General features: G+C 50.7%; 1 protein-coding gene across 1 annotated transcript in view; it reads left to right on the forward strand.

Moving 5' to 3' along the window:
• The window catches only part of DNAH12 (dynein axonemal heavy chain 12), a 1,534,490-nt gene that overhangs the window by 1,367,539 nt on the left and 146,514 nt on the right, over nt 1-20,437 (forward strand). The window contains exon 68 of the mRNA XM_078661571.1: nt 8,423-8,611. Coding sequence (XP_078517697.1) covers nt 8,423-8,611 — 189 coding nt within the window. The remainder of the gene's footprint in view (nt 1-8,422; nt 8,612-20,437) is intronic.

Genomic DNA, 20,437 nt, shown 5'->3' on the forward strand with positions numbered 1-20,437 from the left:
TTGGAGTCAATTTATCTAGGGAGTGTAAATAATTAATCTGAACTGTAGAAGAATGCTATATTTTTAGATATGATTAAATTGGTGCGATATTACATTAATTTACAAATTGCCTTTCAAACCTTTCCTAATATTAGACCAGCATAATATATGACGATGAATTATAATTGGACTGCCAGTGCTTGGATTTGTCAATTTATGTGCATCCAGACATCCCATTTTACTGGAGAATGTGCCCACCGTAAATAAACCTATATTCACCACTTTTTAGGTCGAGCTGACGTTAGCATTCATGCGAAGCATGAATGCTGTCAGCTCGACAACTAATGTGATCCGTTTTTAGGAGAGTGGACACCAAAGTGTTACGAGCGTTTTCAGTGCCGGATTTCACCTCGGGAGCGCGCAGCATTGTCTGCAGTGTCAGTTTCGCTTTTTTATTACTTTCGTTTTTCCCGAGGCTGGCTGAGGCTGGCTTGGAATGAACAGGCTTGCCCCCGCGCATGCGCAGAGTAACTCACAGCCCTTGTTTATATTTGTTTTAGTTCCGTGATGCTCCGATCTTTGCCCCTTCCGAGTGGAGCTTCCGAGTGGAGCTTCCGAGTGGAGCTTCCGAGTGGAGCTTCAGAGTGGAGCTTCAGAGTGGAGCTTCAGAGTGGAGCTTCAGAGTGGAGCTTCAGAGTGGAGCTTCAGAGTGGAGCTTCAGAGTGGAGCTTCAGAGTGGAGCGTGGAGATTCAGAGTGGAGATTCAGAGTGGAGAGTGGAGCTTCAGAGTGCAGATTCAGAGTGCAGAGTGGAGCTTCAGAGTGGAGCTTCAGAGTGGAGCTTCAGAGTGGAGCTTCAGAGTGGAGCTTCAGAGTGGAGCTTCAGAGTGGAGCTTCAGAGTGGAGCTTCAGAGTGGAGATTCAGAGTGGAGATTCAGAGTGGAGATTCAGAGTGGAGCTGAGCTTCAGAGTGCAGAGTGGAGCTTCAGAGTGGAGCTTCAGAGTGGAGCTTCAGAGTGCAGAGTGGAGCTTCAGAGTGGAGCTTCAGAGTGGAGCTTCAGAGTGCAGAGTGGAGCTTCAGAGTGGAGCTTCAGAGTGCAGAGTGGAGCTTCAGAGTGGAGCTTCAGAGTGCAGAGTGGAGCTTCAGAGTGGAGCTTCAGAGTGCAGAGTGGAGCTTCAGAGTGGAGCTTCGGAGTGCAGAGTGCAGATTCAGAGTGGAGCTTCGGAGTGCAGAGTGCAGATTCAGAGTGCAGATTCGGAGTGGAGCTTCAGAGTGGAGTGGAGCTTCAGAGTGGAGCTTCAGAGTGGAGTGGAGCTTCAGAGTGGAGAGTGGAGCTTCAGAGTGGAGATTCAGAGTGGAGAGTGGAGCTTCAGAGTGGAGCTTCAGAGTGGAGCTTCAGAGTGCAGAGTGGAGCTTCAGAGTGCAGAGTGGAGCTTCAGAGTGGAGCTTCAGAGTGCAGAGTGGAGCTTCAGAGTGGAGCTTCAGAGTGGAGCTTCAGAGTGGAGCTTCAGAGTGGAGCTTCAGAGTGGAGCTTCAGAGTGGAGCTTCAGAGTGGAGCTTCAGAGTGGAGCTTCAGAGTGCAGAGTGGAGCTTCAGAGTGGAGAGTGGAGCTTCAGAGTGGAGATTCAGAGTGGAGAGTGGAGCTTCAGAGTGGAGATTCAGAGTGGAGCTTCAGAGTGGAGCTTCAGAGTGCAGAGTGGAGCTTCAGAGTGCAGAGTGGAGCTTCAGAGTGGAGCTTCAGAGTGCAGAGTGGAGCTTCAGAGTGGAGCTTCAGAGTGGAGCTTCAGAGTGGAGCTTCAGAGTGGAGCTTCAGAGTGGAGCTTCCGAGTGGAGCTTCAGAGTGGAGCTTCAGAGTGGAGCTTCAGAGTGCAGAGTGGAGCTTCAGAGTGGAGCTTCAGAGTGGAGCTTCAGAGTGGAGCTTCAGAGTGGAGCTTCAGAGTGGAGCTTCAGAGTGGAGCTTCAGAGTGGAGCTTCAGAGTGCAGAGTGGAGCTTCAGAGTGGAGCTTCAGAGTGCAGAGTGGAGCTTCAGAGTGGAGCTTCAGAGTGGAGCTTCAGAGTGCAGAGTGGAGCTTCAGAGTGCAGAGTGGAGCTTCAGAGTGCAGAGTGGAGCTTCAGAGTGCAGAGTGGAGCTTCAGAGTGGAGCTTCAGAGTGCAAAGTGGAGCTTCAGAGTGCAGAGTGGAGCTTCAGAGTGCAGAGTGGAGCTTCAGAGTGGAGCTTCAGAGTGCAGAGTGGAGCTTCAGAGTGGAGCTTCAGAGTGGAGCTTCAGAGTGGAGCTTCAGAGTGGAGCTTCAGAGTGGAGCTTCAGAGTGGAGCTTCAGAGTGGAGCTTCAGAGTGCAGAGTGGAGCTTCAGAGTGGAGCTTCAGAGTGCAGAGTGGAGCTTCAGAGTGGAGCTTCAGAGTGCAGAGTGGAGCTTCAGAGTGGAGCTTCAGAGTGGAGCTTCAGAGTGCAGAGTGGAGCTTCAGAGTGCAGAGTGGAGCTTCAGAGTGCAGAGTGGAGCTTCAGAGTGCAGAGTGGAGCTTCAGAGTGGAGCTTCAGAGTGGAGCTTCAGAGTGGAGCTTCAGAGTGGAGCTTCAGAGTGGAGCTTCAGAGTGGAGCTTCAGAGTGGAGCTTCAGAGTGGAGCTTCAGAGTGGAGCTTCGAGTGCAGAGTGGAGCTTCAGAGTGGAGCTTCGAGTGCAGAGTGGAGCTTCAGAGTGGAGCTTCGAGTGCAGAGTGGAGCTTCAGAGTGGAGCTTCAGAGTTCAGAGTGGAGCTTCAGAGTGGAGCTTCAGAGTGCAGAGTGGAGCTTCAGAGTGCAGAGTGGAGCTTCAGAGTGGAGCTTCAGAGTGCAGAGTGGAGCTTCAGAGTGCAGAGTGGAGCTTCAGAGTGGAGCTTCAGAGTGGAGCTTCAGAGTGGAGCTTCAGAGTGGAGCTTCAGAGTGGAGCTTCAGAGTGCAGAGTGGAGCTTCAGAGTGGAGCTTCAGAGTGGAGCTTCAGAGTGGAGCTTCAGAGTGGAGCTTCAGAGTGGAGCTTCAGAGTGCAGAGTGGAGCTTCAGAGTGGAGCTTCAGAGTGCAGAGTGGAGCTTCAGAGTGGAGCTTCAGAGTGGAGCTTCAGAGTGGAGCTTCAGAGTGCAAAGTGGAGCTTCAGAGTGCAGAGTGGAGCTTCAGAGTGCAGAGTGGAGCTTCAGAGTGGAGCTTCAGAGTGCAGAGTGGAGCTTCAGAGTGCAGAGTGGAGCTTCAGAGTGGAGCTTCAGAGTGGAGCTTCAGAGTGGAGCTTCAGAGTGGAGCTTCAGAGTGGAGCTTCCGAGTGGAGCTTCAGAGTGGAGCTTCCGAGTGGAGCTTCAGAGTGGAGCTTCCGAGTGGAGCTTCCGAGTGGAGCTTCAGAGTGCAGAGTGGAGCTTCAGAGTGGAGCTTCAGAGTGGAGCTTCAGAGTGCAGAGTGGAGCTTCAGAGTGGAGCTTCAGAGTGGAGCTTCAGAGTGGAGCTTCAGAGTGGAGCTTCAGAGTGGAGCTTCAGAGTGGAGCTTCAGAGTGGAGCTTCAGAGTGGAGAGTGGAGCTTCAGAGTGGAGCTTCAGAGTGGAGAGTGGAGCTTCGGAGTGGAGCTGAGCTGCAGAGTGGAGCTTCAGAGTGCAGAGTGGAGCTTCAGAGTGGAGCTTCAGAGTGCAGAGTGGAGCTTCGGAGTGGAGCTTCAGAGTGGAGTGGAGCTTCAGAGTGGAGCTTCAGAGTGCAGAGTGGAGCTTCAGAGTGGAGCTTCAGAGTGCAGAGTGGAGCTTCAGAGTGGAGCTTCAGAGTGCAGAGTGGAGCTTCAGAGTGGAGCTTCAGAGTGCAGAGTGGAGCTTCAGAGTGGAGCTTCAGAGTGCAGAGTGGAGCTTCGGAGTGGAGCTTCAGAGTGCAGAGTGGAGCTTCGGAGTGGAGCTTCAGAGTGCAGAGTGGAGCTTCAGAGTGGAGCTTCAGAGTGCAGAGTGGAGCTTCAGAGTGGAGCTTCAGAGTGCAGAGTGGAGCTTCAGAGTGGAGCTTCAGAGTGGAGCTTCAGAGTGGAGCTTCGGAGTGCAGAGTGGAGCTTCAGAGTGGAGCTTCAGAGTGGAGCTTCAGAGTGGAGCTTCAGAGTGGAGCTTCAGAGTGGAGCTTCAGAGTGGAGCTTCAGAGTGGAGCTTCAGAGTGGAGCTTCAGAGTGGAGAGTGGAGCTTCAGAGTGGAGCTTCAGAGTGGAGAGTGGAGCTTCGGAGTGGAGCTGAGCTGCAGAGTGGAGCTTCAGAGTGCAGAGTGGAGCTTCAGAGTGGAGCTTCAGAGTGGAGCTTCGGAGTGGAGCTTCGGAGTGCAGAGTGCAGATTCAGAGTGGAGCTTCAGAGTGCAGATTCAGAGTGGAGCTTCAGAGTGGAGCTTCAGAGTGGAGCTTCAGAGTGCAGAGTGGAGCTTCAGAGTGCAGAGTGGAGCTTCGGAGTGCAGAGTGGAGCTTCAGAGTGGAGCTTCAGAGTGGAGCTTCAGAGTGGAGCTTCAGAGTGGAGCTTCAGAGTGGAGCTTCGGAGTGGAGCTTCGGAGTGGAGCTTCAGAGTGCAGAGTGGAGCTTCGGAGTGCAGAGTGGAGCTTCAGAGTGGAGCTTCAGAGTGGAGCTTCGGAGTGGAGCTTCGGAGTGCAGAGTGCAGATTCAGAGTGGAGCTTCAGAGTGGAGCTTCAGAGTGGAGCTTCAGAGTGGAGCTTCAGAGTGCAGAGTGGAGCTTCAGAGTGGAGCTTCAGAGTGCAGAGTGGAGCTTCAGAGTGGAGCTTCAGAGTGGAGCTTCAGAGTGGAGCTTCAGAGTGGAGCTTCAGAGTGGAGCTTCAGAGTGCAGAGTGGAGATTCGGAGTGGAGCTTCAGAGTGGAGAGTGGAGATTCAGAGTGGAGATTCAGAGTGGAGAGTGGAGCTTCAGAGTGGAGCTTCAGAGTGGAGCTTCAGAGTGGAGCTTCAGAGTGGAGCTTCAGAGTGGAGCTTCAGAGTGGAGCTTCAGAGTGGAGCTTCAGAGTGCAGATTCAGAGTTGCATCATTGTAACAGGTGCATCAACCAACTGAGCTAGCTTGAAAAATTCCGGAGTGCAAACATACTAGATTAATAATGTAAGGTTCCTTTTGTAACACCTGCTTAGGACAGCTGCTAATCACCAAACATCTGATGCAGAGACACGCATTTTTTCCTTGACTGAAGCAACTATAACGATGATGCATATGTCATAAGTACATAGAAAGCTCACGAAAGTAAGCATGTGATGCTGAACATTTAAAAACATGATGGAATAACAATCTAGTATTTTAGCTATTCATCTTAACAAGACCAATGCATTGAACACCGTTACGTTGGCTGATAAAAGCGCATTTTATTTACAGTAGTCTAAAAGAGCAAAACTGCAGGAAAATGACCACTATACAAAATAAAAATAGCACTACTCTGCGCGCCGCCACTCCCGTGCACCATTTTAATTATGAAGACCCGGCCCGCCTCCAGTGCGTACCACTACCAACTATTTAATTAATTTTAAAAAGGCTCAGGCCAGGCCGGTAGGGCGTGCGCACCACGGCACCATAATTAATGTTTATAGGCCGGGGCCCGTTACCATCCGTCCTTGGAGTGCGTTGCGCACTGTAACTATTATAATATAGGCTTGCCTGCTTGCTTGCTTCAGCAGCAGCCGAGGGCAAATGGAGCAGGCGAGGAAGCAACAGGGGTTGGGGGGCTGGTTGAGTGCAAGGGCGAACCCAATATGGAGGGAAGCGGCACACAGGCAAGAACAGAGAGCAACACTGAGTGCGGCCCCGGGAGCAAAGAAGTACAGAAGCGAGAAAGCATGTTCTATAGGAGGGACAAACACGAGTGACAAGTTGGGACATAAATAAGAAGCAGGCAAATGCGCGACAGGAAAGCAACTAATTAGTGCACGCAGCAGGCCTGGAGGCAGGCAGCCAGCAGCAGCCCTGCCCCGCCGGTCGGTGACGGAGACGGAGTGACAGACTCTGAGTGACTTACTTTGGTCTTCGGACTCGGATTCGGAAATCGGACAGGGCAGCTCAGCGTGGGCGGGCCTGGCCGCCTGGCTGCTTTGTCTTGGACTTGGAAGGCAGTTAAGTTCGTAGTTTTCGTTGTTCTTCTCTTGTCTTCTTCTTTGGCTATGCGCGCCGCCTGCCGCGCCCCATATGCCACGCACAGGGGCTTACTGCTTATTGGCCCGCATGATGTTGTGCGTGCCCTGGGGCTGCCTGGCATTGCTCACCACCACTCAGCAGCAGCCAGCCCTGCTGCCCACGCCCCCCACGCACGCGGCACGCGCATACGCGGCGGCGGAAGTGCGGAACGGAAAGTGAAAGAAAAGGATAAAGGCCTGTCCCGCGTCCCGCCGCCATTTCATAGAATCAGGCGGGCTTAGACTAAGATAACAAAAAGTGCCTTACACACTGTGTAAGGCACGGTTTGTTATCATTGTCACTTTTGCCTCATGTAATGTAACGTTTGCCTTTGTATTTTGTTCACTAGTAATGTTCTCATGTATCAGTTCTGTTTCTATTGTGAATTCGCTCTGACACCTTCGGGTGAAGTCCGCACATCCCTTCTTACTCGGCTTGCTTAGCTGGCAGAATGGTGTTGCAGCGTTGGCTAGGAGTTTATTATAGTTGAGCTTTTTTCTTTCAGTCAAACAATAAAGTAACATTCATACAACCTAAATTCAGGATGCTGCCTCCCTGCCAATGTTTTAGTCATCTCTCTTTTTAAAGTCGGGAACATTCTGTTAAAACAGCTGTTTAGGATGTAAGGTATTACTTCTCACGAAACAGACTGATTTTTGATAATGTCCTGAATGCAGCAAGGACCGTCTGAATCAATGTAAAGAATTGCAGTGTTCCTAATGTTCTATATGCGATTTGCCTTCAACTAGTAATTACCATTGGATCATTGTGTGCTGTCTCACTCTTAATGCCTGTTTAAAAAGAGTGCTCTATATGCTGGACCCAAGTATGTTGCTATTTAAACAACACCAGCGATCAATGCACGCTTCCACCACACGCACACAGAACCAGACGTCGGTGCACGCTTTCACCAGGCGCACACACACACCACCAACCGTCAGTGCACACTTTCACCAGGCACACCCCATCAGCCGTCAATGCACGCTTTCACCGGGCACACACGCCACTAGCTGGCAGTGCACACTTCCACCAGGCACACACACCATTAGCCATCAGTGCACATTTTCTACAAGCACACACACACCACCAGCCATCAGTGCACGCATCAATGGTTAGCACATCCACAATTAACTATTGTAGCAATCGCAGTATGGCGCACTTTACTTCTAAACATGTCAGTGCACGCTTTTCCACCATGCACACACACCATCAGCCATCAGTGCACACTTTCAACAGGCACACACACACCACTAGCCATCAGTACATGGTTTCATCAGGCATACCCACCACCGGCCGTCAGTACACACTTTCAACAGGCACAGACACCATAAGTCATCAGTGCACGCTTTCACCAGGCACAAACACCACCAGCCGTCAGTGCACGCTTTCACCGGGCACAAACACCAACAGCCGCCAGTGCACCCTTTCACCAGGCACAAACACCAACAGCCGTCAGTGCACGCTTTCACCGGGCACAAACACCACCAGCCACCAGTGCACCCTTTCACCAGGCACAAACACCACCAGCCGTCAGTGCACACTTTCACCAGGCACAGACGCCATAAGTTGTTCGTGCACGCTTTCACCGGGCACAAACACCACCATCCGTCAGTGCACGCTTTCACCGGGCACAAACACCACCAGCCAATACAGAGTTTGGAAAAGAATTCATGCAACACATTGTCATATACAATGCCAATAACTCAAACTTGAATGCTGCGAGACCTATTGCATTGCAAATGCTTGTTGCATTATTCTGCCCATATATTTAGGAGTATCCGCTCCAAAATGCACCACTGAATTAAAATGTGTCACAAATCTCTTTGGAATCCTTCATCCGTTCACACATTGACTGCAGAAGAAGAGGCTTAGATTCATTAGCTGCTATAAAGATATACTATACAACTTTACTGATATTTTATTGAAAACCCCTGTGATTGGAGTGAGCTGAGGCCAATAGCCAGAACCTAGTTCACAACGCACCTGGCTGAAGTTGAAGTGTGGGGCCAGTGACACTTTGAGACTAAATGTGTTTGGGCTTTAAGTTGTTCAATAGTGGCAAAAAATGGGTTACCAAAATTCACCATGAGCTGTCCATCACTTGTCTTTAAAGTAGCCTTCTTGTAGTGTATTTTGAAGAAGGGTAAGGGGCTAGAAAAGCTTAAAATATGACTTGCGACTTCTGTATCATCAGTTCGTAACCCTGCTTCATGCCGCTCGCAGCCCAGCTGGGTCGCTTATATGGACAAGTTGTAGAGCACGAGCTAGGCAGAGAATTTTTGTACCCTATCTATTTATTTCTCTGCTTTCTGTTCTCAGGTACTTCCAGCTGCTCAGCACCCAGAGGTGTTCGGGTTACATGAAAACGTGGACATTTCAAAGGACCTTCAGCAGACCAAAATTGTTTTTGAATCTTTGCTGCTAACACAAGGTGGAGCTCGAACAGGCAGCGCTTCCGCGGGCAGTGATACCACTTTGTCTGACATCGCAAAAGATATCCTCAGTAAGGTAAGCAGAAAAGCATATTTGGGCAAGGTCAACGTAATTGAATATTACATTACATTTCGAGTGTCAAAAATATCAAGTTTTTCTACTTTTATTGGAAAGGATCCTTGCATAGACAACTCACTTGCTATTTTTCGGTGGTACTTTTGTTATCAGTGTATTCAGCAGAGAGCCCATAGTTCAGGTTCACTTGTCACGTCCATTTTAAATCATATTTCCTTTTGCCCATCAATTTCTGAAGAATCCCCAAATAATAGTAAAGACCATCTGGTTTTTTCATAGCTCTTTGGTCAAAAGATGTTTACATGAAACATCTTTGTGCCTGAGCACATATTGCACCAGCGCTACCCTAGAGGGGCATTCCGTGGTGGCTGGCTTGTATCGAGGGTGGTGGGCACTGTGGTATCGTGATGGCCCCCCACAGATTACACAAGACTATTGCTTCGTTCAGGTATGTTTATTTCTCATGGTGGCACTGCTCGCCTTGCATCCTGCCTCTGGTCCCCTTCCCTTCTGAATATCCCTTGACCGGATGTGGTGTCCAGTGGTCCCTCCCCCCATCCTTGACCCCAGGGTCCTAGTAGTGCCCGCTGTCTGGGCATGACATCTCCACCTTTGTTCTAAACAAACATTTTCCATGACGCGCCCTGTGGTCACTAGAGGAGGGAGGGAGGGAGGGAGAGAGGGAGAGAGGGAGAGAGGGAGAGAGGGAGAGGGAGAGGGAGAGAGAGAGAGAGAGAGAGAGAGAGAAAGAGAGAAGAGAGAAGAGAGAGAGAGAGAGAGAGAGAGAGAGAGAGACATATATATATCTCCCCGCACAGACCCTCGTCACATTACATCTCTTCAATCAGTCTCTGTGGTTTATAGCATGTTCTTCTCGGTCTTGATTCTGTCGTCCACCTGTACATTTCCTTCCTCCTTGATTGCCTCCGGCGCTAACCCGGCTGTTCTTCTTCCTTCATTCTCAACTCTTTGAAGTGCGAGCTGTTCCTTGTGATGTGATACCGCCCTGCTGACACTGTTGTCATGGGTCCTTTCACCTCCGTCACGGTCAGCGAGTCCTTCGAGAACGCACTGTCCGATTTCCTCTGCTGTCGTTGCCGCACTACCACTGTGTCCCCTTCTTTTAGTTTTGCTTTGGTGGCGTGCCTCCTTTCATCTGCGTATGCCTTCATTTATGCTTTTGCCTCTTCGTCTTTGGCAGCTATGTTGCTTCGCTCTACACTCGTCGTTGCTTCCATCTGCGGTAACCGGGTCCTGCTCGAGCGTCCCAGCACGAGCTCGGCCGGGCACCAGCCTGTGGAGCTGTGAGGGGTGTTCCTGTAGTCCCTCAGTATCTGACATTGTGCTTGTCCTATCGATATTTGCGTTATCTTCGCTCTCTGTACCGCCTTCTTTATGGTCCCCATGAACCTTTCCACCATCCCATTCGCTTGTGGCCACAGAGGCGTTATTTTCCGATGGCGTATTCCTAGGTATTCCATGAACTTTCGGAACTCTTCTCCTGAGAATGGCGGCCCATTGTCAGTCTTTAGCGTTTGGGGTGAGCCCCAATGCTACAAACACATCATCCATGACTGGCAGTGTTGCATTTGCTGACGTTGACGCTACTTGCCTGACAATTGGAAAACGGGAGAACTCATCTATTATTACCAGCAGGTAATTTGCCGTCTCCAGCGGTCCATAGAAATCTGCCGCCAGTTCGGTCCACACCGCTTTCGGTAGTTCAGACATCTGTAGCGGCTCCGACTTGGGCGGCGGCCCCGTCACTTGGCAGACGTGGCAACGCATGACAGTCGCCTCGACCATGCTGTCCAGCACAGGGAACCACACTTTTTCTCGTAGCATTTTCTTGGTTGCGACCATCCCTCGGTGTGACTCGTGCGCCAGTTCTATTGTCTGTTTCCTCAGCGTTCGGGGCATCACTATTCTTGTTCCTCTCATCATGATGCCATTTTCGGTCTCTGAGAGCTCTTCATGGATCTTCTTGAATGCCAACAGTTCGTCCTTTATTACTCCTTCATCCAGGATGCTGTTGTTGTTGATGTGTCTCCACCTTTGCTGTCTTGTCACTTTCTGTATCGCTTGCATGGTGGAGTCTCGCTTTGTCTCGTATTCCAGCTCTGCCATCGTTATTGAGGCCGGCGTGTTGTGCTTCAGTATGAAGTTCAGGTATTCCTCCGCCATCGTCGTTGCCTCAATTGCATGTGGCAAAGGATGTCTTGACATGTAGTCAGCCGGGTTGTGTTCCTTTCCAGGCTTGTGTATTATTTTGAAATTGTAATCCATTAGTCTTATTCCCCACCTCTCTATCCGGGGTGGTATTTTTGCGTTGGGATTTCCATAGATTGTTTTCTGATACATACATCTGCCAGTGGATTCCTCACCTTGTGAATGTCCCCCTGCGTCAGCAGCTTCCGTAAATTCTTTTTGTAGCTTCGCGCCGACGTGGACCGACGTCACAGAGGCACGGCATCGCGCGCGACTCCGCTGACGTCACCGACCCCATATCAGGCCCACGCCGGCGTGATGACATTAGTTCCCTTTTTTCCGCATCGTCGCCGCTAACGGTTTTCTAGGGATCGTCCGTAGCTTTTGCAGCAACTTTGTTACCTTGTATTGTTCGTGTTTCATTGTCTTCTCTGTCAACATGTCTTTGAGAAGACCGGATTTAAAGCCTGTGGTGAATGCGGCAAAACCATGTCCATTACGGATCCACATGAATGCTGCTTAATGGATCCACATGAATGCTGCTTATGGTGTTTGAGCTCCGAGCACGACGTCGAAGACTGCCAGCCTTGTAGGAAGATGACACCTAAGGCCCTCCGGGAGAGAGAAACTAAGCTTCCTGTGGCGAAGCTTAAAGGAAGTAAGGAGAAGAAAAAATCGAGGTCGCGGACTCGACGCTCGAGGTCAAGATCTCGTTCGAGGTCGCGTTTGGACTCGTCCTCAGCCCATGCTTCGAGATCATCTAAAAAAAAGCATAAGAAGAGGTCCGATGAATCCCGACTTCGCTCGAGGAAGGACTCGGGTTCTAAACCGAAGTCACAGGTGAAGCTGGTTGAGAAGGTGGTGGTATCTTCGGCTTCGGAAGATCAGGACGCCGGGGGTGAGGCGTCGCATGCGAATTCGCCAGGTTCTCCGAGGCAGACGGCGAATCCATCTCCGGTTCCATTCCATCCTCCGGATCGGGAGGATGAAGGTGAGGGGGAAATGGTTGGAGAGGGAGAGGCTCCGTTGCCCGAAGGTCTGTCGACTCCGGTGCACCAGCCTGAAGAGGAAGTCGACGTCGTATCGACTCCACGCCCTCAAGAGCAGCCTGGGGGTTCGTACCCAGCCTTCCCCGCTCCAGGTCAGGATCCAACGCATTTCCTTAATGCGATGTTTGGTATATATTCCAGGGCTATGTACCCCTCTTGGGCTCGTGTTGGTCCCCCGGGTCCGATGGCGTTTGGTCTGGGTGTTCCCCAAACCTATGCTCCTGCGCCCTTTATGCCCTTTATGCCGGCTCTGGCGCCGCACTGGCATTTTCCGACGCCGGCAAGGCCTTCGACTCTGAAGTCATCGACGCCGAATCCTTCGACGCCGATTCCATCAACCCTGATGCCGAACCCTGAGCGACATCGTGGGATTCTTCCTCGTCCGGCGTCGGGATCGGCGCCGGCACCGGCTTCGACGGAGCCGACAGTGGATCCGACGGCTTCGAATGTGAAGCGCAGGTCGATGCGTGAAGCCCAGAGGCTGATGGAGGAAGAGAGGTATCGTAAGGAGTATTTGGAGGAGGGTGAACTGTCCCCTGAGTGGGATTTAGTTTCAGTACCGGATGAACCCTCTAAAGATGTGGCTCCTTACCATGTCGTAATAAAGAAGGCTGCAAGTTTATTGAACATTGCTTTACCTACTGCTGAGTTTAAGTCAAATCTTCTCGCAGAGGTCCTTCACTCTCCATCTTCAGTGACTGAACCATTGTTGCCTTTTAATGATGCCCTCAAAGATCCAATTTTAGAGGTTTGGAAGAAACCTGTATCAGCTCCTGCTGTGTCTAGGACTGTTGCCAGGAGGTACAGAGCTGCTCCTGATGACCCAGAATTTTTATCCACTCACCCTCTGCCTGAGAGTTTGGTGGTGCAGGCGGCCTGTTCCAAAAGATCAAAGGGAGCTTTTCCTCAGGTTCCAGCAGAAAAAGAGTCGAGAAAGCAGGATCAGGCTGATAAAAAGGTTTTCGCCTCCACCAGTATGGCGCTGAAGTCCACAAATGCGACCTGCCTGATAGGGCGTTATATCCACGCCCTGATGGACACTGTAAAACACATGGTGCCCAAGTTACCGGAGGAGGATAGAAAAGACTTTCAGGAGGTAATCTCTGACACTCAGGCTGCAGCAAGGCAGGTGATTCAGAGTGGATTGGACACGGCGGACTCTGTGGCTAGGGTCTTGGGCTCTTCTGTGGCAACGAGGAGAGCTGCGTGGCTGAAATCGAGTGAATTTTCGACAGATGTCCAGTCTACATTGATGGATCTCCCATTCGACGGGTCTGGTTTATTTGGCAAGAAGGCAGACGCTGCTTTTGAACGCTTTAAAGACAGCAGGGCGACGGCTAAGTCGTTGGGCCTTCAGACCAGGGGCACTTTTGGGGGAGGTTCTAGAGGATTTAGCAGATCTTCTTTTCGATCCTATAAGACAACGCAGCAGCAGCCACAGCAGCAGCAAAACACGCTGTCCAGGTTTTATAGGGGCAAGCAAAGAGCCCGTTCTCGAGGCCATCAAGCTTCCTCCTCTTCCTCCTCTTCCCCGTCCCAGCCCCCTGCCAACGCAGCAAAGCAGCCCTAGATCCGCCATTCCGGATCATGTGGGTCCAGTGTGGGGTTGGCTTACCCATTTCCTACGAGATTGGGAATTGATTACAACGGATCTTTGGGTTCTCAATCTCGTGGGGAATGGGTATGCTCTTCTCTTTCGGGAGTTTCCCCCAAATTACCCTCCTTGCCAGGGTTTTTGTTCGGAGGACCACCTGCTTCTCCTGCAGGAAGAAGTCCTGGCACTGTTCAGAAAAGGTGCAAAAGAGGTGGTTCCGGAGCAGGAAAGGGGGTCAGGGATGCTACTCCCGGTATTTTCTGATCCCCAAGAAGGATGGCAGGCTTCGGCCAATCCTGGATCTCAGGATCTTAAACCTTTACCTGAAACAGGAAAAGTTAAAGATGCTCACTCTTGCACAGGTTCTTCAAGCGCTGCTGGAAGAAGACTGGATGGTGTCGATCGACTTGCAGGATGCGTATTTTCATATTCCCATCCTGAAGTCGCACAGGAAGTATCTCCGTTTTACGGTTGGGTCGCAACACTACCAGTTTATGGTCCTTCCGTTTGGTCTTACTACTGCGCCTCGAGTCTTCACCAAGGTGATGGCGGTGGTGGCAGCACATCTCAGGAGGTCGGGGATACCTGTATTCCCGTATCTGGATGACTGGCTGATCAAAGCAGAGTTGCCGGGGAAGGTGCTCAATCACCTGCAGGAGACAACTCAGTTGTTGCACAGGTTGGGTTTTTCGATAAATTTACCCAAATCTCACCTGGTGCCCTCCCAGCGCAACCTGTTCATAGGTGCGGTACTGGATACTTCTGTATGCCGTGCATTCCCTCCTCCTCAAAGGATTCGCGACATACAGGAAATGATTCCTTTATTCTACAATGTAGCGGTTGTTCCAGTCCTGAAGGTCCTACGTCTGCTCGGTCTGATGGCTACTTGCATTCTGTTGGTCAACCATGCACGCTGGCACATGAGGGCACTCCAGTGGTGCCTCCGCAGGCAGTGGTATCAGCACAACGGAGATCTCAGGGAGTCAGTGAGGATCTCCAGAGAAACTGCAGCGGATCTGTCTTGGTGGAGCGTGGAAGGCAACCTGTCACAAGGAAAGCCTTTTCAACTTCTTCCATCGGTGGTCACGGTGATAACGGTTGCATACACTCTAGGGTGGGATGCTCATCTGGGGGACCTGGAGGTCAAGGGTCTTTGGTCTCCAGAGGAAAGGTTGCTTCACATCAACCTACTGGAATTATGGACGATACATCTGGCGCTCAAGGCCTTCCTCCCTTCCCTTAGCGGGCGATCAGTTCAGGTCCTGACGGACAACACGACCGCGATGTGGTATGTCAACAAGCAGGGAGGAGTGTCTCTGCAGAGAGGCTCTGCGTCTCTGGTCCTGGGTGCAGGACCATCAGATTTGTCTGATGGCAAATCATCTGGCCGGAGTTCTGAACGTTCGTTCAGACAGTCTCAGTCGGCAGTTCTCTGCCGACCACGAGTGGAGGCTTCATCCAGAGGTAGATCGTCACGTCTTTCGGACGTGGGGAACTCCTCGGGTGGACCTGTTCGCCACTCGCGAGAATGCTCACTGCTCGTCATTCTGCAGCCTCCAGTTTACGATGCAGGGAGCCTTGGGGGATGCGTTTCAGTTGAGTTGGGACTCGCAACTCCTTTTCGCGTTTCCTCCCATACCCTTGATTCCTCGGGTTCTGAGACCGGGCCCAAGTTATATTGATCGCCCCGGATTGGCCAAGAAGGGTGTGGTACTCGGACCTTCTCCACCTCTCCTCTCACCCGCCGCTCCGTCTCCCTCACAGGGCAGATCTCCTCTCCCAGATGGAGGGGCAGGTTCTACACCCCCACCTCCAGACCTTACACCTTCATGCCTGGAGATTGAACGGGGCAACCTGAGTTCCTTTTCTCTCCCACACGATGTGGTGGATGTCATCTTGTCAGCCAGGCGTGACTCCACTAAGTCCATTTATTCCTATAGATGGTCAAAGTTCGTTGCTTGGTGTGGGGAGAAGTCCATTGACCCTTTAAGGGTTTGTTTGTCCAATATTCTTCAATTTACTCTTTCCTTGGCCCAGAAGGGTTTTGCGGTGGCAACTATTAAGGGTGATTTGTCGGCCTTATCGGCTTTCCTTTGTTTGCCTGACCAGCCCTCTTTGTTTAAGTCACCTATTGTTTTACGATTCATCAGGGGACTTACCAATAAATTTCCTCCTACTCCTTTTATTGTACCTCAATGGGACTTGAACCTTGTTCTTACATTCTTGATGGGTTCACCTTTTGCCCCCTTTCATTGAGACTTTTGTCTTTCAAGACAGTCTTCCTCGTAGCAATTACCTCGGCTAGGAGGGTAAGTGAACTTCAAGCTCTTAGTTCAAAGCCCCCGTTTTTATACATTCATGCTGATCGAATGGTTCTTAGGACCAGGGCTGCTTTTCTGCCGAAGGTGGTAACTCCTTTCCACCTGGGGCAATCCGTTACCCTCCCTACCTTTTATCCTCCCCCTCACCCTTCCAAGGAGGAGGAGCGGCTTCATCTCTTGGACCCTAAGAGGGCGGTGAGCTTCTACCTGGACAGGACAAGGGAGTTCAGGTTGGATGACCAGCTGTTCGTTGGATTTGCTGGCTGGAGGCAAGGAAGATCTGTGCACAAGCGCACGCTCTCAAGATGGATAATTTTATGCATCAAGATCAGCTACTCCCTGGCGGGTAAGGAACCTCCAGAGGGTATAAGGGCTCATTCCACTAGAGCTAAGTCTGCAACATCTGCTCTTTCTAGAGGTGTGCCCGTAGAGGACATTTGCGGAGCCGCAACTTGGGCCTCCCTCCACACTTTCGCGAAGCATTACTGCTTGGATACCGAGGTGAGGAGGGACGGCCAATTTGCGCGTTCTGTCCTCCAAGATTTCTTGGTATAGAAGAGTGGACACCCTCCTCCGGGAGTGGGGACTGCTTTGGGAATCTATTCACAAGGTGAGGAATCCACTGGCAGATGTATCTATCAGAAGAACAAGTTACGCTTTTTCTGGTAGATACAGTATCTCCTTGTGGATTCCTCACTGACCCACCCGCCTCCCCGTTGTCCATTCTTGTATACCATGTTTATTGGATATATTTATATATGTTTATTGTCAAAGGAAATGTTTATTACATTTTGCTTTCCCTTATTGTTTTCGCACTATGTGTGTTATCTGGACATTGTGTACTGTGTATACAATGTATTATTCTACTGCCATTGGTCCGTCTGTGTGCCTCGAAGGTACGGAAAAAAGGGCGGAACTGATGTCATCACGCCGGCGTGGGCCTGATATGGGGTCGGTGACGTCAGCGGAGTCGCGCGCGATGCCGTGCCTCTGTGACGATGGTCCACGTCGGCGCGAAGCTACAAAAAGAATTTCCGGAAGCTGCTGATGCAGGGGAATATTCACAAGGTGAGGAATCCACAGGCAGATACTGTATCTACCAGAAAAAGCGTTACCGAAGGTAAGTAACTTGTTCATTAGCGCTTGGTGGTCTGTTATTATTGTGAATGGTTTCCCATATATGAACATGTGATGAAGTTCACAGGCCCACACAACTGCCAGACTCTCTTTTTCCAGTTGAGAGTATGCTCGCTCAACGTCTGATAGGCTCTTGCTTCCGTATGCCACCACACATCTTGGTGAGTCCTTTCCTGGTCTGTGTTGCGCCAGTATTGCCCCCAGCCCCACTGGCTGGCATCTACTGTCAATTTGGTGCATAGCAGCGGATCAAAGTACGCCAGGTGAGTCCTTTCCTGGTCTGTGTTGCTCCAGTATTGCCCCCAGCCCCACTGGCTGGCATCTACTGTCAATTCGGTGCATAGTAGCGGATCAAAGTACGCCAGGTGGTCTACTGCGGTCACAGCTTCTCTGATCTCCTCAAAGGCTTTGCTGCATTCCTTTGTCCATGCAAAACTCTGTCCTTGTTTTGTCAGTTCTCGCAATGGTGCGCTCACTGTGGCAAAGTCTTTGATGTACCTTGCACAATAACTGGCAAGACCAAGGAATGACCTCACTTCTGCAACATCGCTTGGCTGACTTGTCCACCTTGCTGGCCGCATTCCTTTTTTGGAAAAAATTTGTCCAAAGTTCACACTTGTCTTCATTTAGCGTGAGCCCTGCCTGCTCTAGTTGGGAACATACTTCTCGCAGTGCCTTGTCATGCTCCTCATCCGAGTTGCAGAACACCAGAATGTCGTCACTGTAGTTCAGGCTATTCTTTACTGGCCTTATTAATTGTCTTATTGTCTCTTGAAATATTTCGGCGGCGGATGATATCACAAAACTCAGACGCTTATAGCGGAACAGACCCAGTTGCGTGGAGAACGTTGTGATATACCTGGACTGAGGGTCGAGCTCTAGCTGGTGTTATCCTTTGCACAAGTCTAGTTTAGAGAACCGTCTTGTGCCTGTTAGGCAGCTGATCATATCATCGAGGTGAGGTCCAGGGTGTCTTTCCCGTTCAATTGCTGTGTTCGGTACTCTCATGTCAACACAGAAGCGAATTTTGGACGTGTTTTTATTTGGTACGGCCACTATTGGCGACACCCAGGGCGTCGGTCCTTCGGCTGGTTCTATGATGTCCTGTTTGAGCAACGCTTCAATCTCTTCTTCTACTTGCGGTTGCAGGTGTATTGGCACTCGCCGGTGGTGTTAAGCTACCGGCTTTATTGGTTCATCGATGTGCAGCGTTATTTGTCGCCCCTTTAGCTTCCCCAGCCCCTGCAGTAGTTTGGGATACTCCTTTAAGATGCTCTTTTTTCTGACATGCTATACGTCATCTCGAGCAGGCCCATCACTTGGGCTGTGACATTGCTTAACAGGCACGGTGCTGGAATGTCACCTCTCAGCACATGAATCTCTTCTTTTGTCGTTTGACTTTTGTACATTAGGTTCTCTGTGAATTTTCCCAGGTTGGTCACGGGCTTCTTTGACCCCCCATGTGAACACCTCAACTTTCAACGGTTTCAGCGCTGGCTTCACTTCCATCCTTTCATATTCCGACGCACACATGATGTTACATGTTGCGCCACTGTCGAGCACAAACCGTGCTCTGTGTGGTCCTACGTCTATGGTCACAGACTCCGTCTTCTTTATGGTGCTTTTGTCTACGAGGCGGATGCTTTCTTCAGTCTTGCCTTCATCTGTGGACATGGCAGCGGTGTCTGACATGAGGTAGAGTCGTTCTACCTTTTCTTCTTCCCCTTTGTCTCCCGACTCTATCGAGGAACTTCTGTTTGCTGTCTCGACATGTCTGACATGTCTGCTTGTCATCATCCGCGGTCTTCCCGGTCATCCTCTTTCACCTCTAAACTGCAGCCCTTGGCATACACTGGCAAAGTGGTTGCTCCTGTTGCATTTCCTGCAGGTTTGGCCAAATGCTGGGCACGCGCCTCTGTGTGGGAATTCAAGTCCACATCTGTAGCATGTTGATTCCGGTTGCTTTCTTATCGCTTGTTCATTTTGGCGCTTCTTCCAGTTGCTGGTGCGGCTGTTCTCTGTCATGCGGTGTGCCTGTTCGACTCGTCGTTCTTTTCCCCACTCTATTTGCTTTGCTTGTATTGCCGCTCTTGCTTCCGCCCTCGCTAGTGACAGGATATTCTCCAGTAATGTTGGTTCCTTCAGAATCCTTGTGCGGAACTCTGTGTCACGGCACCCTTCAATGATGCGCAGGCGAATTGCTTGTTCGTTGTCATATTTGTCGAATTTGCAGTGAGTTACTAGCTGCTTTAGTCGCGTCGCAAAATTATCTAGCAACTCGTGTGTGTGTTGGAATGCTATGGTGAAAGTGTAGCGCTCGAAATCAATGTTTCTTTGCGGATCAAATTTGTTTGTCAAGCACTTTATTAGGTCTTTGTATGTTGATATCTAATTTTCTGGTAGGGTCACTAGTAGGTCATCTACTTCATCGCCCACTAGGTTGAGGAACAGACCTAATTGCTTGGCCTCTATTACAACAGTGGCCTCCATGCACCTCTCATATCTCTTGACCCATCGCTCCCATCTTATTCCCACTTGTGGCTCTGAGAGGTTGAATGGGAGAGGTCTCGATATTGGGCGCTCTGCCTTTCGCTCCTTGGCTCTGCCATTTCTTCTTTGTCTGTTCTGGGTGACCCTTGTGCTTTCTTCTTTCTGTCGCTATTTATACCCGACTTTGTGTTGTTTCTTCTATTGATTGTCTCTTTTTGGCATCTTTTTGTGCCCTTTTTTTTGTACTGTCCTGTATTATTTATGCTTTCTTGTTGTTGTTTTCTTTTTGTTGCCCACTTTCCTTCATTCTTCTGTCGTTTTCTTTTTGTTTGGGCTTGTTTTTCACCCTTGTGTTGCTCTTCCCGGCACTTTTTCAATCTTTTTCGACTTTGCCTGGTCCCAAGATGGCCGCAGGCCCTTTCCGCTTTCCTATTGGTCCTTTCGCCTGACTTCAAAATGGCCGCCGAGACTCTCGCGAGACTTCGGGACCAATCAGAGCGTTGCCTGGTTTCAAGATGGCCGCTCGTTATTCTCGCGCGCTGATTGGCTCTTTCTGCCTGTCCTCAAAATGGCCGCCGAGACTCTCGCGAGCCAAAATTTCTTCAAATCTCGCGCTCACGCCCGGCACTTACCGGGCATTTAGGATCTTGATCTGCAGCGGTCGGGGTGGGTTCCCGCATCGTTGCTTTTCACAGTGGCGCGAACCAGGGTGGGCTCCTGGCTTCTCTGCGATCCTCTTTTCTCACTCGACGCGATCCAGGGTGGGCTCCTGGTTTGAAATTGCGAGGCAGGCGACACACACGTGTGTTCTTTGTCCTTCGTCAGTTGTGGTATCGTGATGGCCCCCCAAGGATTACACAAGACTATTGCTTCGTTCAGGTATGTTTATTTCTCATGGTGGCACTACTCTCCTTGCGTCCTGCCTCTGGTCCCCTTCCCTTCTGAATGTCCCGCCCCTGCTTCTTGACCGGATGTGGTGTCCGGTGTCCCCTCCCCACATCCTTGACCCCAGGGTCCTGTCTGGGCA

Source organism: Lissotriton helveticus, chromosome 9, assembly GCF_964261635.1.
Source record: "Lissotriton helveticus chromosome 9, aLisHel1.1, whole genome shotgun sequence".
NCBI classification, from domain to species: domain Eukaryota; kingdom Metazoa; phylum Chordata; class Amphibia; order Caudata; family Salamandridae; genus Lissotriton; species Lissotriton helveticus.